Below are 18,388 nucleotides of genomic sequence, written 5' to 3' on the forward strand. Positions count from 1 at the left end.
GCTTTTGTCAGACAGACCAAGTGTCTCAGATCTTTCTGCCACTAACTGGAAGTGACATACAAAATCAAATATATTACCACGCACGCACACACCTTGTGGTTTGCTAGGCTATTTTACTATTTATCTGTGCAGGCCTTTTAAGCCAAATGTTCAAGAAAATTGTATTTTTTTTGGTGCTTCTTTCAGTTTCTAATAACTCACTGCAAAATATTTAATTTACTCTTTTGCCAATGACTTCTTCACACGATACTTAACATTCATGATTGTTGACACTCTCCATGGTGTTAGAAAGCTTCACTTTTGGCTGACTGTATCTTTTTAGTCAGAGGTCATGGTGACTTGTCCTCTCAGAAATAAAACAAATGTTAGGAATTTGATTCAATGTGTTTCATTAAGTTGTTATTTCTTACTGGAAACTGTCTGCTAATTTGCCTGCCTGCAAAAATCTTGCACAGATTGTCCAGCTCTTGGGACATTTTAGAGCCATCAGGGTGTCACACAGTGGCATCTGGGCTCAATCTCATAGGGACTTAAGTGTTTACATGCTTTAACGCCAACCTTTTTTTTTTTTCTCCAAACAATATTTGAAACTACTTCTTAGTGGCTCAGCACAAAGCCCAAGTTGTAACTTAGTTTCTGTATGTTATGATAATAATATTTTGGTGCAAATTCTGGTAAAAATAAATCCATATAGTTTGACTACTATCTGCTAATCTCGATCTTCTGTTTTTTCCTTTACTTGTGTTTACACAGGAAAGCCCAGGAACAGCAGAAAAAGGTGGTAGTAGCAGGTTGTGTTCCCCAGGCCCAGCCACGGATGGACTACCTCAAAGGACTCAGCATCATTGGGGTATGCTTGCATGTAGTTTTGAGTTCTTTGTCTTAAATTTATGAAAAGTATAATCTGAGAAATACGGATGTGTTTATATATCATATATACAGTTACAAGCAAAACTTTACACCTATCATGGTGTTTAAATTTAGTTGTTTTAGTTTATGGAGACAATGGTTAGATTTACTAAGTGTTTATTTGCTGTTATCTGGAATTAACACATGCACAAAATTATAAATACAGAGTCATACAGGGTCAACTCAAATATATTTGTGTTATCTGTGGGATTAGTAAATTGATATATTGCAAGCAACAAGCACAAACTTTAACTTCATTTTTTTTTTTTTTTTGCCAGCACGAAACAGTAATGTCAACTTTTTCTACTGTTTCTTATCGACCATTTTATATGTTAAAAACTTTGCACTTCACATTAATGCATACCTTCTTGCCTGGGGAAATTAAACTCTATCTTTAGGCAAGTGGGATGAATGAAAAAGAAACATGATGGTCCGCAGTGTTTTTTAAACATTGATTTATTTGTGTCGCCCCACCACAAATTCTATTAATGATTGTCATATATTTATTTTCTGTTTTTGTAATTATTTATATTAGTTGAAATCTTAATTCACCATAGAGCTGCCAACAGCATGTTCCATCTAAAAGCGTCCACAGTCCTTCATTTCAGATGAACGAGAGACCGGGTCATTTATATTTCATTACATGCTGTCCTACCCTGGTTTACACACTTCTGCTTTCCTACAAACAATGTGTTCACCGTCTGCCAGTGTTATCTTTAACAACAGAATTTCTTTTATATGTAATAAAAGGATTGACCAACCCTCCTGCCTATATGTATTTTATCCATCATTGAAAGGCGCCTCACTCTGTTTATTTTATATATATTTTTATGGCCTACATTTTCTGTGTTGGACAAGTAAGTTTGTCTATCGAGCAAGTAAATGATCTCGGCTGCCCAATGTATCATCTGTCGGTGGCGCTTAGTTTAGTTTCATAGTTAGAGCACTTTTTGCACTAGGTCGGTTGTAAAGTTTATGATAAACCTAGGACAGTGGTAACTACATTAAAGAGTTACCTTTTATTATTAAATATGTCTGACACTGAGACCGGCCAGAATTATTAAAGTCACTAAATCTCTGTTGACGTTCATTTCACATAGAAAATGGAATACAGAGTAACAGCCTACACCTCATACTTAACCAAAAATTACACAATTGTTATTTTTTAAAAATAACAATTTGGAACACTAAGTGCCATTTTGCTCTGAGCACTTTAGAAACACAGGTGACCTACACTCAATATTGTCCCTGAATACACCAGAGAGCAATGTCCTTTGTTGTTATTGAATAGGTATATGAATATTTTGAGAAATAACAGGAGTGGTCATTTCAAAGCTATTTCAGTTTTCATTAACCAAATAGTTTGTGTCCCATGTGAAGTAAAGTACACTATAAAACACAGCCTTTCCTATTTTCGTTATTTAAAAATTTCCTCTATTTAAAGTAACGAGCGTGAGATATGCATTTTAACTGAAGTGGGACCCTGTTGCATTCTAATTGCACAGCTTTTTAGTGGCGACATTTTATTTGGATGGCAACTCAAAACGCACTGAAAAGACAATGAATGGAAAAATTACTGAAAGCAGCAGTACAGCAATAGAAGCTATAAAACAACATGTATACATATTATTTAAAACCAGACAGGCAATGTGCAGCCTTCTTCTCTGCATCAACGTTCATGTAGAGTATTACTCTGTAGTAGCATCATGTGTGTAAGTTCATGTGTATCGATAATTCTGCCTTTATTCATAGTACACAGTTTTCATATTTAGCTCTACTGATACTGTCTATAGTATTTAGTACTGTAGTACTCTACAGAGTACCCCTAGTATAAAATAGTTTAAGATAGGGGTCAAAATTAAATTGTACAGTAAATCAGATCCTGTATGATTTGGTTTTCACTGATCCTGTCAGAACGTTTTCAGAAATTCTCATAGTCTGCTTGCTAAAACAATGAACAGTTGAAACCTGTGATGTACTGTTTCTCCTTCACTTGCTTTTTGTGGCTGGTTTGCTAGTCTGTCCTCTATGCATGCCCAGTGGGAGGAGAATTACTCGTTATTGCATTTTAATGTGGATGGAGGTAATTGCAAAAATGAGCAGAAACATCTGGCGTGCATGCATGTTGTTTTGGCTCAAAAACGTTTTTAGAATTTAGCTGGCTAAAATTAGACATACTCTTAGACCTTGGAAGTGAGGACATTTTGAGAAAAGGAGGATATTTTGGCTGTTGCTTATTTTTTGACCTACCATCAAAAGCATGATTGAAGATTCAGCCTTTCATCTAGGTTAGAGGAAAGGTTGGGGATGGGCATTTAGATGTGTTGTTTGAGAAATTACATTATGTCAATGAGTAGTACAAACATTTGTGAATGTGCACACACTTGCCTTGTGTATACTTGGTAGTTACAATCAGCCACACAATGACAGTGACAGTTGGTGGGTTATGCAAAGTAGATGCAAATAAGCAGTTGTGAATTTGTATATAGTGATTGCACTAACGGCTAGATGAGGGGTGTAATTCTTCCTGTTGAATTCATTCAGTTTAATCGACTTGTGTGTCAGCTTTTATGTGTATTTCTATTGTGTTTTCCTGTTTGAAGTTGCATTGAAATGTACAGTAAATTGTACGTCAGGTACACAGACAATCCCAGTTTTTTACATCTTTGAAGTAGACATGTCTCATCCTGTATCTGAGACGCAAATGTCCACACACAAGTACAAAATACAGGGTGTGTAATCAGCAGTTTCCAGTAGGTAAGCAGTGTTGTGAACATGAGATACATACACATCACTCCTCTCACCATCATGAATAAATGTCTTCCTTTGGCTTTATTAGCGAATACTGTGTCCCCAGCTTTCTTTTTTGTTTGTATGTTTTAGTGTCAACTGACACACATGATGCTACTGCTTATTGTACAGTAGGTGTATAATGTTTGACACTCAAATTGACATCTCAGTGAACTTAGAGTTTCTTTTTTTTTCCTTGCTAGTCAGAGTAAGTCTATTCTCTCTCTTAGGCTCAAGTTATTTTTTCTAATCGTGTACATATATAACCTTTAATTATTAAATAATTATCTTGTCCTTTTTGACAAATGTCTTTCTCTTAAGGCCTAGATCTGCTGAAATCATAGATGAACTCTGTAGGAAGCAAAATTGAAAAATAAATGTTGAAAAAGTGATTCCTGCTCTTAATAGACACAAATTAACTGACCATAAGAAGTAAATAGGGTTCATTTGAGTGTGTAACATGCACCTAACCGCTGTCAAAAGTGCAGAGTGTATCTTAAAGTGTGTTTAGAATAGGGGTTACTCTACGAAGCATGGAGAGCTGGTGCCAAGGGATCAATTTTGTTTCAATTGGCGTTTCAGTTTCCTGTAAGGGCCTGGTGGCTCAGTGGTAGAGCATTGGGTTGGCATGCAGAAGACAGCGGGTTCAAATCCCACCCCACCAGGTGTGCCAGTTCTGAGCCCGGACCAAAAATGGGAGGGTTGCAGCAGGAAGGGCATCCAGTGTAAAAAAAAAAAAAACATTCCAAATTAGCATGCGGAACATGTTCCGCTGTGGCGACACCTGAAGGGACAAGCCGAAAGCCGTTGATTGATCAGTTTCCTTTGGCAAATAAGTAAAATATTAGTATAATAAAAAAAATAAAAATAAAGTAAAATATTTACCTCTATTTACCTCTTTGATCTGTCTGCCAGCCTTTCACATCTTATGTGCCCCTCAGTTTATGTGCCTCTATAGGACACGTGGTTGTTTAAAATGTGAATATGTGTGTCTGTCCATGTCTGTCCGTGGGTTGTCATTATCAACATCAATAAAGCCTGCTTGTTTTTCAGGTCCAACAGATTGATCGAGTGGTGGAAGTAGTGGATGAGGCTGTTAAAGGTATTATAACACACATGCACAGAGGTACAGCAGTAATTGTATGGGTAAATGAGAAGCAATGCATTGATTAACTAATGAATCTAATGAATGCATGTGCTTGAATGAGTGGGAGTCTTACTTTGTCCATTTAATGACAGTAGTATAAGGACTAAGAATGACTTGAGTTTCAAGACTAAGAATGTTTTACTTTTCAACAGAAGAGCACGTGATAAAATATTGATGTTTGATTTCAAATAACTGAGTCAACTTACTGTAGTCAACAATAAGGTCCAAGCGTGAGTGTTATCAGAAAATTCTGTATTGCTTGAAGAGCAGAGATCCACAAATATAGTCTGTTTCCTTTCTGTTAGGATGAGATACTCAATGGCAGAGTGCCTTGATTTTTATTAACACAAAATTTTTTTGGGCCAAGTAGCTCAAGAAGATTAGTAATTTAGATGTAGTTGAAAATAAAATAATCAGCATTACTTTCAGGTCCTATCTGTTTAGCTGTGCGAGTATCTTGTTAAGTGGTCTTCTCTGTCTGAAAGGCTCATCTGACAGCGAGACAGACTCACATGGCAGTGATTAGGTCATCCATTTAAACGGCTAGTGAACTGCCGCACTTAACTGTTTAATGAAGGTCAGAGAGAGTTTACAGTGCGCGTTTGTCCAGTCAAGCTGTCATACACCCCCAGCTGTTCTCTAATAAAGAACAGATTGAGTTTACACTGTGTGCGTGTGTGTGTGTGTGAGTGAATAGTGTTCACCGTAGGCCTCACCCTGATGAATGACAGCTGAACTGAGGCTTAATTTTACAATGTCATCATCCCTAAATCGTCTGGCTGTGCACAATAAGACACACAGAGACAGACACATGTACACACTTCTTGCAATTTTCCCATTCATTTTTCTTGCCATTCCTCAGCATCTTTTTGATTTCTTCCCCACATTTTTTCCTGTTCCATCTGCCTTGTCACTGCCCCTCCCCATCCTCTCTGCCCTCCCTCCCTGGCTTTTTTCCTCTCTCCCTCTTTTCTCTTTTCTCCCTCCTTCACCCCCCTTCACAGAAACTAATTTCCCCAGTATCATTACAGTTCTTTATGACCTCGTATAAACCGAGAGCTGTTATTTCAGCTCGGAGGCCTGGGCATAAACCTTAAACCTAGGGAATTTGCCTTTCATAATGGCTACTAAAATACTTACTTCCGTGAACTGCTAATAGACGCAGCTCTTTGCTGCACCAAAATTGCTTGTAGGTCTGTTTTCCACATGATAAGCATACTGGTATGTTTTTATTATCTTGTTTTCTAAGGACGCGTGAGACTGTCTATTCCTTTTGGGTCCTACCTGAAAAAGAACATAACCCCTGTCACTCCATAAGGATACCTTACTACTGCAAAACAGCTTTTGATCATAGTGCATCTGTCTAATAAACAACTGAGGTATATAAGCTCAAGTAGTAAAAACCATGAGTTTGTCCTTTAGTTATCTCAGGTTAGTTCACTGAGCATGCACACAGTGCTTAACATTTATACACTCTCTTAAATTATTTCAACTACTGCCATGTCTTGTATTAGTTGCCACTGTCAAGCATCATTGATTTGGTGGGTTTAATGTGGTCACATGCTTTTTAGTTTTGACAGGTTTGACATTCAAAACCCCCTGGCAGCTCTGTTTGAAAAAATAATCAGAGACTTATATATAATAAGTGATATGATAATTGGACAAATGGACAGACTTTATGTCCCTTAGTATATGTATATCTAACCCCAAAGAAATCTGTTTTTTGCAGTCTGCAAATGCAGTCTTTCATAAAAGTCTTATCTGTGCACCATTATTAATACCTGATGCATGTCTTTCTTTATAGGGCCATTTAGATGTCCTTGTTTCTTTTTTAACCCTCCAATATTGATCTTATTTCACTAGGATGATAGCCTTGGATGATACCATTTCACTCTATATTCTTTTATCTTTTACGTTCAATTTAGATTTAGCGTGTTTGTGGGGCATAGAAGCAGGGGCCACAAAAAGGTTAGACAAGCTAATGTATCCACTTAGCTACCGATCAGAGGGTGTAAGGCATCTATATAACCTCATGATCCTTATTTCACCAGTACAAAGAACTATCACTGGCACCAATATCTGTGTGTCAGTGATGAAACCATAATAATGTAAGTTAGTACAAATGTAGTTGGATATAAAGAAACAGTCGGACAGGGAGCAGAGGAAATGAAGAGCAGGTGTCAGGTGACAAGATGATGCATTCACATGTATTTTAAATCATCTGAAGGTAACAAAGGCTGCTACTTGGAGAAGCTTATCTTAGTAAAGTATCAAACCCCACTATAAGGCTTCTGAAAGAAAGTGCTCTTCTTCATATGTTTGCATTAAATTACAGTGCCAAATTGCTAAGTAAAACATTTGAGTTGCATCTGAGATGTTTACACTATTTATCCAGGAAATAAACACTTTCCTAACCAGTTGTGCATATTTTATTTGCTTTTTTAAGACTCTAAATGACATTCCACCCCTCCTGTCCTCATCTGCCCTCCTTCCTTTCAATGTGCCACCATCCCCCTAAGTCGTGCTTGCTGCTTTACAATCAGACCAGGTCATACAACAAGACCCAGTGCTTATGAGACATCAGACACAGGTCAGCAGGTCATCCTTTTACCTCTCTGATTCAACCATCCATCTGGCTGTCCTATACATCATCTGTGATATTTTTTTTCTATCATCATCGAACCATCCATCCATCTATCCATGCCTTCCCTGGCACTTTTTCTCTAGCGTCTTATTATAGTCCTTTATGAGTGGGTAGAAAGAATTATGTTGGTTTGTATTTATTAAGAAAGACAAGAAAATGAAAAAAGAGAGAGATCGGTGAAAAGAAAACGTGGTATATGCCAATGTGTGTTTCTGTGCTTACAGTCAAGAAGTTGGCCTTTTTAACCTCGGTAGCTGTCTGAGATGACAAACAGGGCAGCAGTATTTTGTTTTCTTCTGCAGCTCATGTTGGCCAGTTTACCTCCCACCATTTGTAAGTCCCATAAGCCCTAAAATTGAATTTGACTTTGGGTACATTTTGGAGTGATTCCATGCAGGTAGTGATTTTTTGGTTGGCAGTCACATCAACTGGAGTCCTGTATGGTCTTAGATGTAAAATATGTGGTGTATGAATTTCCAGCTTCTATGAGTTGGAAAACCTTATCATTTTCATTATATATAGGTTAAGTGGTCAGTATTCTATACATTTTTGCATATTTACAGCAGATAAAGTTCACTTTCCCATTGATAATATTGTGCTTGCATTTAGTTTTAAAAGTGACTACTCAATGTGTCTACTTTTATTTAGATATATAGTTAACTGTGTAATGTTTTATTGTTAGGCCTTAAGGAGTTTCAGAAGCTAGTTGTATACATCTTTAGGCCATTATCATTATTTTTATAACATTCTTCTTTTTTATTACAGGTCACATGTTATATTAAAATTTGATAAACTTCTTCAAGCAGTAACTGGGAAAAAACAGAAATTTAGATGTTAAGGGACGTTGTATGGATATAATGTATGGATGAATTTATTGATCGGTCAACAGATGGCGAAATGGTTACAGAGGGAAGAGTATTAGAGAGCACATGAATTTAAAATCCATGTTTAATGACCAAAGACAGACACACACAAACCTAGCTACGGGAAAGGATTGCCGAACAAGTCCCATCTGTTTTTCACAAGCGAAGTTTCCCCATTTCTTTGCTTGTACTGGGATATTACAACCAGTCACGCCTCACCGATTGGCTTTCTGTCCTCCTCTGGGGTAGATTGCCATTTTTTTCTACCAATTGATATCCATGCTTCCTCCCCTGAGCCCACCCTCCCTGGAGACCCATGTAAAGCGGATGAAAACAGCAAGACAATTCCATCCCTCAGCGCCTCCATCTCACACACCTCTAGCTGGTAGCCTATTAGACAGTTGAGAGGAAAGACCATTAGATCCCAATTCCACACACCAAAGGGTGGACATCACTAGCTATTGGACTCGGTTATTATTTTTTATTTGCTTCTTAAAACATATTGTGATAGTCACCAAATACATTTTATTTAAGACCTTTTTCTTGCTATCCTTAATTGCTGACATGTCTTTTGGCTGTTTTGGTAATATTAGTGAAATTCACTACATCATAATGTGTTTTGTTTTCTTCAATTCTAGGTTTGAATATTTTAAAATGAAAAGCTGCATTTCTATTTAGTATTGTTTTTGTGGGTAAAAGTTACTATATGAATGAATCAGTGTTTGTCTATATAAGAGAGTGTGTTTCAAAAAACGATTAAACAGTGAACTCTTTTTTTAACCTGTATACATACAATCATTTCTTAATAATCCCATCCAGAGCAGATGAATTATGGTATTTGTCATTTAAACAAGGCCACTAATATAGTAAATGTAACTGAAATGTATTAATTATTTAAACCTAATGTGTGTACATATGTGTGAATGATACTGTTACCTTTGCAAAAAGGTAAACTATAGAACAATTGCACTGGCAATTGGTGTTTCAGTTTGAAAATCAAGTGTTTGTTGTTTTCAGGCCACTCCGTTCGTCTGTTGGGTCAGAAGAAAGATGGAGGCCGGAGGCTTGGAGGGGCTAGATTGAATCTGCCCAAGATCAGGAAGAACCCTCTAATTGAAATCATCTCCATTAACACTGGGTAGGACACTGACACACAAAGAAAGAACACATAACATTAAACTGTGAAGTCAGTTTCACTGCCTCCCTGGCATTCTGTTTTATAATGTGTGTGTTTGTGTGTGTGTGTCACCATCTCTCTGCACAACTATTTAACAGACCCATTATGCACTTCTATTTGTATAATTTTTAGATGTTTTTGTCTTGAGGTGTGCATGTGCATAATGTTGCTATGTTCTTCAAATGGAAACCAGTAAACCTAATACAAATCTAGCCATTGTTTATATAATCAAAAGTCAAATACTTTTATCATAAAAGCAGAGAAAACAGGCGTCAAAAAGATAAATTCCCTTTTTTGTCACCTTTTCTTCACTATTGCTGTGATGTTTCGAATCCCTTTTATTTATTTATTTTTTGACATTGCATTACAACTGTCTTGCATGGTTTAGTAATTTTTTCCACTGTAGATAGATATGGGATGATAATGAAGATACAGTAATTACTATGGATGGATAGCTAATAGACAGGTGAGCCATCCCTAAGTGAGCTACTCTAGCTCAGGCGGTAAGGCATTCGTCCATGGATCACAGGGTCAGAGGTTCATCTTCCTTCTGGGTACATGGCAAAGTGCCATTGGCCAAGACACTGAAGTTGTTCTGGTGGGTCAGGTGAGCATGCTGCATGATAGCCACTGCTGTGTGTGTGTGTGTGTGTGTGTGTGTGTGTGTGTGTGTGTGTGTGTGTGTGAGACAGAAAGAATGGGTGAATGACAAGCAACATTTTAAAGTGCTATATAAATGGACCATGTACTATTTACCATGTTCATAGACATGTCTGTTCAGACACAGACACATACGTGTAAAGCCACATTTTTATGGGCTAATTTCCTGTTGTATATAGATCTGCGTGTCTCTGGGGGCTAGTTAAAAAGGGTTGGGGCAGACTACTCCTGGACTGGTGCTGGGCCTTGACATATTATAATTCATAATTTATCCTCCTGAATGTTTTCAGGCTCTGTACATTAATGGCTTGACTCACAAAGTGAGCAAGGAAACAACTTTCAGAAAAAGCACTAATGTGTTATAAAAGCAGAGCTTTCTTAGTTTACAATACAGTATATTATTGAATTCTCAGGCACTCTTCATGTCCTTTGGCTTTTTAACTCTCTCAAGAAAAGAAGCTTAAGAGGTTACTCATCAACATCAAGAATTTCTTAACAATGCATGATCCTCCCTTCATTATCTCTTGTTCAGTCTGACTTTCCCTTTGTCACAGTCAGGAAGGGATTTTATTACTGCACTGGGTTCCAGTCATGTGGTGAGCTGACAAAAAGCCTGTTACCTGGTCTTGGGTCTTGATGTTTATAATTATATTTAGTGTGATTGTGATGCTATGTGGGTATATTACCTTATTCCACATTTTCTGAATAAATCCTCTTGTTACACAGGGGCATATATAGTATATATAGTAAAATCACTGTTGACAATCATTGTTTATAATATTTTTCTTCTTTCTAAACTTGTGTTGTCACTGTCTTATAGAGAATCCAGTGTGTATTTAGCTAAAGTCTTCTGTGGTACTCCTTTGTGTTTGAAGACCTCAGAGGTCTTTATTCTTGACTAAAATTTTCTACCTACAGTCTGTCTAGCACAGCAGTAAAAACTGATAATCCAACTAGCTGAGTTTTTTATAAAATAAACTGGCACCAGTGAAAACAAATTTGGCATGTTTACAGAGACAAGATGAAAGGTTTGTGACTAGAAATTCAGCATTTTGTTAAAACTGTTGTGTGTTCATGTTGGCAAGCATCCACTTGTAAAATGTTTTTAACGCCACTCTTCACTGTTTTTGTGTTAGTCATTGTCTATAATTGACCACCAGTGTCAAATGATTGGTTTATTACTACTTTTTTGTTATGAAGCTTTAACAGATGGATTCACACTCTGTTTCTGGCCCTTCGACAGTCTCTTTGTGATTATTGGTGAAAATGAGCTTCTCTCAGTCCTTCACTCTGTCTTGATTACTGTCAAATCACAACTATAGAGTGATTCTTTCTCTCGTTGCTTGAGAACCCGACTAACCACTTATACAGTATGTCTGTGTGCTTCTCCTGGCATTTCTGCATGTCTTCCATGTTGTGAGTGCAGGTGTCTGTGCTTCACCTACCTTCTATCAGGGGATTTGTATCTGGTAAACAAGAACTCAATGTTGTTTTTTTAAAAAGGATTAGGCCACTTATAAATCCTTGTTTTTACACTTTTAACTGGAACAGTCTTATGAAAATACGAGGTCACAACAATATGTTAATTTATTGAATGGTAGGGCTGGACGTTGGCACTGATTACTCTGTTCCATTCACACAGTCAAGAATTAATTAATTTAGATTTATTTAATTCATGATGATAAACAGTAGATACATCAGATAACTACCAATATTGCACTAAGCACTTCTCCTAGGAATTTCATTTTTCAGCTCTTGACCAACCTCTCCCAAATAAAACTGGTGTTACTGAAAATTAATGCTTAATGTATGCGTTTCTATGAGTTGTTCATTAGTGTAAGTAGTTTTACATAGGCCTCTTAACATTTGTGTATGTTTGAGAGGGTGAAGAGAAGTGTCCTTTGTGTGTCCCTCTTAAGTATTCTTGTGAGCTAGTGACATCACTGGTGACATTTGTCAGCTTAAGAAACAGAGAGCTCTTTGTCTTAAATAAAGAAACACATGCACCATATCAGTTTCAGTTGATCTTCATATTGCCTCTCTCTCCAAAGATAAATGAGTGTGTGTGTGTGCGTGTTTGCCAGGTATTACTCACAATATGGTCACTTGATTCTGGCTACGCATTCACCTGTGGAGACTTGGCTTTCGTGGAAACAAGATGCTGGTCCCCATAAGGAAATCACTGAATTTCCCTGTGATGACTCTGTTTAGGTTGGGGTAACAGTTAGGGTTAGGCACGTAGTGGATATAGTTGGGGTTATGGTAAGACCCCTGTCAAAGAAAGTCAGCCTGTTTTGGGGTGTGTGTGTGTGTGCGTGTGTGTATGTGTGTGTTTATGGCCTTCATTGTCTCCAGTTTGTTGTTTTTCTATAAGGTGTAAGCAAGTGGGTTCACATACACAATAAGGCAATAATTAAATTAATGTCCTATATTTTACATTTTAAATTAGTGTCTTTGCTTTGCATATTACTAATGTTGTGCAGCACAGTGGTGAAATGGTTAGCGCTGGCGCCTCACAGCTAGAAGGTCCCTGGTTCGAATCCTTGCTCCAGTCTTTCGGTGTGAAGTTTGCTTGTTCTCCCCGTGCTTGCGTGGGTTGTCTCTGGATACTGTGGTTTCCTCCCACAGTCCAAAGACATGCATGTTAGATTAATTGGTGACTCTAATTTGCTCGTAAGTGTGAATGTGAGTGTGAAAAGTTGTCTGTCTTTGTGTTGGCGGTAAGACAGACTGGAGACTCGTCCAGGGTGTACAATGCCTCTCGCACAATGACAGCTGGGATAGGATCCAGCCTCCTGCAACCCCAAACAGGATAAGTGGGTAAAGAAAATGGACCACCGATGCTTTTTTAAACCAAGAGTCTTTTCATTAAACAAAATCAGAAGATTATTACATTTTGGCCGTATCAATTCTTAAATTGGGCAAAAAACCTCCCACTAAAGGCTCCTGCTTAGCAGCCAGTGGATCATTTGAAATACAAATAGAATTACAAAGTTTTTTTTTATACAAAACAAAGCCCTCAAACATGTATCTACTTCGACTCCTGTAAACCATAATTATACATAACTATGACATTCTTAAATGAAATCCATTTACTAATTTTAGATTGCTCAGCTCAGTGAATTCAGTCTATGTCAGACAGATGTACCTGCTCTAACATCCTACATTTTATTAGCACAAATCCTCGTAACAGCTTGGCATGGTTTTTCACCTGGGATTACTGGGAAAATTTAATTTTGCATTCAAATTGATTCACAATATTAGTTTCATTACATTGCATATTAATTTCATTTGCACCTATTAAATCCAAATTAACTTAATTGACTTTCCACAAAGTAATTTTATCCACATCAGAAAATAAATGTAACATATTGATGCTAGTCCTCCAATGCCCTCTGGTTTTGTATTAACTGGATCTTGTCAGGTTTCCCCTGGGCTGTTGGAATTAACTATTGTGAGTCATCTTAACTTGATGTAGTAATGAAGAAAAATACAGATTGTTTCTTTGGAGTTCAAACTGTTTTGTTTTGGTATTACGGTTTGATTTCATTCACTTGGAAATGCGCTGCATATTGTGGAATTACATAAACATTATGAATGTGAAGTATAATCATTAAATGTTTTCTGCAAGCGTATATATAGAATTTTAATAAACTTTAAAACATATTCTATTTGAGCTACTTTTAAGGTAACCCAGTCTAAGAGTGAAATTTGTCAACATATGGCATCCATGCAGCTAATTATTCTGTACGTACTGAGAATTTTAAAGTAAGTAGGAATTAGAACTTGGTGCAATTTTTACCCATTTACCATTACTGAATGGGATTTCCTTTTACTGTACGTAGCTGTTGTAAATACCAGTTGTGGTTTGAATCCTCCTCATTAACAGTGATACATGTGCATTTGTCTACAAGCCGAAGATATTGATAAACTGCCAAAGAAATTGTGAGAAGACAAACAATGATGCTGACATGTTACAGCAATATTCTGTAGTTTTAAAGACTCTGCATAGTTTTGGTATTTCCTCCACTCGTAATACAAAACCAAACACCATACTTCTATCTCCCTGGGTACCTAAATATCTGGAAAGTTTGTAAGCTTTTTAAAATTGAAATGACACGAAGATTGCTTAAGTTACTGAATCAACCGTGTTTTGAAGGAGCTTCCTATTCTTTAAGAGATTTTGTTAAAGGTAACTTCAAAATCATTTGGATGCTTGGATTTACTGCAGTATAATAAAATACTTTATTACCAGGTTGTGTATGTGCATGTTGAATGGTCCTTGAGGGGAATGATGTTTAAGGTGATAAATGAGAAGAATATAACAGTAAAACTGCGGAAATGTTTTGCAACGTAACACTGAATCAGTGAACTCCACCTTACTCCTGCAACTGATGTTGATTAAATTGGCTGATGTTGGACTGGTGCTCTGTAATTCCCACACAATCTGAATACCTTTTTTACATTAATGTTTCCATAGCATACTTTTGCAAAAACACAAGTCTGAGGGCACAGTCCAGTTTTCATAGGGTCTCAGTTGGGAGAAAAAGATTTTACTGTGTCTATACCGTGGTTTTTTTGTGTGTCCCAGTTTTAGCACGCTTGATATTATTAGAGAAGCGTGTGTGTGTGTGTGATTTGCCCTAGGCTACAAACCGTCCCTTCTTGCTCTTTGTATATCTGTGTGTGTGTGTGTGTGTGTGTGTGTGTGTGTGTGTGTGTGTGTGTGTTGTCAGCAATGGTAAAAGCCCTTTTGTGAGCAATTTGAATTGTGATGCTTCAGCATCATAAACAAGGAATTTACAGCCACTCACTCAGAATGGGTCATTAAATTTGTTTGTGTATTTGCTCTTGTGTCTGTTTGTGCGAATGTTTGCTATTAGACTGAAGGTCCTAAAAAAGAAAACCTTTGTTTCACAGTTACAGCTCATTTCATTTCATTATCTGTCTATCACCTGCTCTCTGTTTAATCACATCTTTTGGTCATAACCTCTGATAATGTTACTGTGATGTGCTAAAGTCAGGTGTTAATGATCCTCTGTTCCAACCCCAAACTAATAACCAACTTTTTCATTATTGTTATTCAGGCTATGTAGACAGGATGAGACAGAGGGAAAAGGCAGTGGAAGTACATAGTTCTCAACCTTTTTTCCTTTACACATTCTGTAATACTGTGAAAATATTATTCTTCTCCTGCACAACATTGTTGTTCACAGGTGTCCAGTGTTAAACTGTGACAGGTTTTGTTGTCCTACTCTAAGAGGACCAAAATGTAGGGGTTTTATACATAACACATTTTAACGGTCTGGTTTTGTTATAAGAGTATAACAAGTTATTTTAGTTACTGGCATGACCTATCCAGGGAGAATGGAATATGACCTTGGAGCTCATACTGTGTTTTTCATTTCGCATTGGTTAGCTCAGCAATAGTAACATGTTTTTCTTAATTAGAAAGCTAATTTAAATGGGAAATTAAGCAATGTTGACTATTGTAGTATGCTGTTGTTCGTACTGGAAATGTAACACTCTTTTAGATCTTTAATCCTAGTTTGAATTCCATTTTTTTTCTGTTGTTGGCTTCAGTAATTAAGGAATTGAACATACTAGGTCATTTCGCACAGAACTTTATCCCTGCCAAAGCCTTGATTTTCTTTCTACAATCACTAATAATTGCTGATAACAAAAAAACGCTCATGCAAAGTCAACAACTGAAAGTGTCTGCGTACTTTTGTGCGACGCTAGTGCACATTGCTTGTTTCCTGTGATTTGGCTGCCACAACTTCTTCATCAACTGTCCAGGCCTACACAGTGGAATAATAGGTCTTATCAACTTCACTGCTGACCTTTACATAGGTTTGTTTTAGCCATTGTGACTAAGGTGTAATGGCATTCGCTTTAGCCAGCTGAGAGAGAAGTAAGTTTGGGGCCACCGTCAGTTAGGTGCACAGAGAAACAATAAGGCTTAGAACGTGTTTCATTATCTTGGGGGAAAAAAAACAGTTGAAACAATAGGGTTTAGTTCCTTGTGCAGTTAAGCATTTCATATATTTTACATTTGTGAAGAAAGAGTTGGTTTTTCAGCAAGCTTTGTGTTTCTTTACACTTTTTAAAAAAATTTTCAACAGCTGTTTTCCTTTTTTTTTCTCTGCTCTTCTTTTATATTCTCTGTTCCATCTGCTATCCGACATCTGTCAACCACAGTTGCTTTAACATGAGAAAAGTTTAAGGTAATTGCTCTTTTTGGGTAATCATAATAATAAAAAATTAATAGTTAGAGTCCTAGTTGGGAAAATTGTATAATAACAGTAAACTGCCAGTGGGCAGCACAGTGCTGCAGTGGTTAGCGCTGCCGCTAGCTAATGTTGTCTGTTGAGTCCCCGGTCGGTTGTGGCCTTTCTGTGTGTAGTTTGCATGTTCTCCCGTGCTTGTGTGGGTAACCTCCGGGGTCTCCGGGTTTCTTCCCACAGTCCAAACAAATGTTTTAGGTTAATTTAAGACTGTAGCTGTGAATGAGAGTGTGAATGATTGTCTGCGTGTGTCTCACACCCTACGCAGGATAAGCAGTTACAGATGATAGATGGATGGATGACCTACCTGTTGTCTGTTTTTTGTCTATATGTAACTGCACTTTTCTGATAGACTTACAGTATATTTACCCAAAAAAAAAAAAAATTGTATCTATTAGTGGTTGACTAATTGAATAGGGGGCTAATTAATCAGGTGATCTTTGGCATTTATAAATCATTAACATTGACCCATATGTGCGCTCATGCCATCCAACTGATTCAAAAAGTCTTTAGATATACAGCATTTGCAGCCTAAACTCCCAATGTAAAGAGCAGAGATGATGAATCAAAAAGAGAGCCCACATGAGATGAGACTTCAGTAACATTAGTTTACACCTATACGTCACTAAAAGCACAATAAAGGCGTGTAAACAATTTTTCAGACAATTTTCAACAATTATAACAGCTCATCCTGCAATCTCTCATCCACTATTCTCTCATCTCTCATCTACTATTCTCTCATCTCTCATCCACTGTTGCTTAAACACGGTGAGTTTGATGGCCATTTGTTAATTACTGTGAACACACTAAAGCGGACTATACTTAGAACACTATATAGTAACAAGCCACACAAAGTTACAATTTATTAGTGTAAGTTGGATTTCTTTATTCTTCATTCTTTTTAAATCTCACCCAGTGATAAATGTCAGGGCTATTGTTAATGTCTAAAGTGAAACTGTTGAGTGTTTATTACTGCAGATGAGTTGATTCAACTGCTGTATGATCATTGTGAAAGACGCAGTTCAACGATACTGTGTTATACACAGATGGATTCTGGACTTGATGAATGAAGCCTCATTGATAAGGATGTAAAATAAATAACAAACTCCTATTAGTAGTAGTAGAGTACACAACACAACAGTAACAATACAACGTACTACAACAGCAACTATTGGCATACACTTTAATCAGCACATATTGTAACCTTCATGAAGTGAGCATTTATTAGAGTGGATTAGTTTTAGATATGCATATCCAACTGGGTGTTTTATGATTTAAAAATATACCGTACAGTAATTTTCTGAAGAAATCTGAATTGCATTAGATTTCTCAGTGCTATAATTTGGATTAAATATAAATAAGTAATTAATTCACCTATTTTCAGTTAATCCAATGTTAATTTAGGTTGAGCATAATTTTCTCCCATTTTTTATTATTCAATAGTGTTTTATGATGCAAAAAAGAGATAAATGGGGAAAAAATGGCAATATGAATCAGCCATCTGCTTCCCTGCTCTTTAAAAATTGGCATCAGCTTCAGTCCTTGAAAAACCTCTATCGGTCAACTGTAGTATCTATTGTAATATGCAACGCAAACACCAGTTACTCTTGAATGAAATCAAAAAATCTGTTCATGCCTCCATATACTCTTTTTATTACTAACTGTCACACCCTGATAACACTTAATACACATTGTGTGATAGTCACCTGCATTATGTTCACTGTTATCATTCACATACTTTGTCATTCTTTTCAGGAGACAAATGCCAGTGTTGGGCATGTGATAGTTGTGCTTTACTTTCTCTTTTTCAGTCAGCATGTTAGCTGTAAGACTTATTTTCTTAGCCCTCTTTGCAGCAATTTATGTGTGGTGATCATCTGAACTTAAACCATTGTGTTTTTTATGCCAGTG

The 18,388-nt window shown here is 36.9% G+C and overlaps 1 protein-coding gene across 2 annotated transcripts in view; it reads left to right on the forward strand.

The window, feature by feature from the left end:
• cdkal1 (CDK5 regulatory subunit associated protein 1-like 1) overlaps positions 1–18,388 on the forward strand; it is a 196,009-nt gene that overhangs the window by 58,263 nt on the left and 119,358 nt on the right. For both annotated transcript variants that reach the window (XM_067510364.1, XM_067510365.1), the window contains exons 5-7: positions 754–850; positions 4,753–4,801; positions 9,371–9,491. In XM_067510364.1, the coding sequence (XP_067366465.1) occupies positions 754–850; positions 4,753–4,801; positions 9,371–9,491 (267 nt within the window). The remainder of the gene's footprint in view (positions 1–753; positions 851–4,752; positions 4,802–9,370; positions 9,492–18,388) is intronic.

Source organism: Channa argus, chromosome 7, assembly GCF_033026475.1.
Source record: "Channa argus isolate prfri chromosome 7, Channa argus male v1.0, whole genome shotgun sequence".
NCBI classification, from domain to species: domain Eukaryota; kingdom Metazoa; phylum Chordata; class Actinopteri; order Anabantiformes; family Channidae; genus Channa; species Channa argus.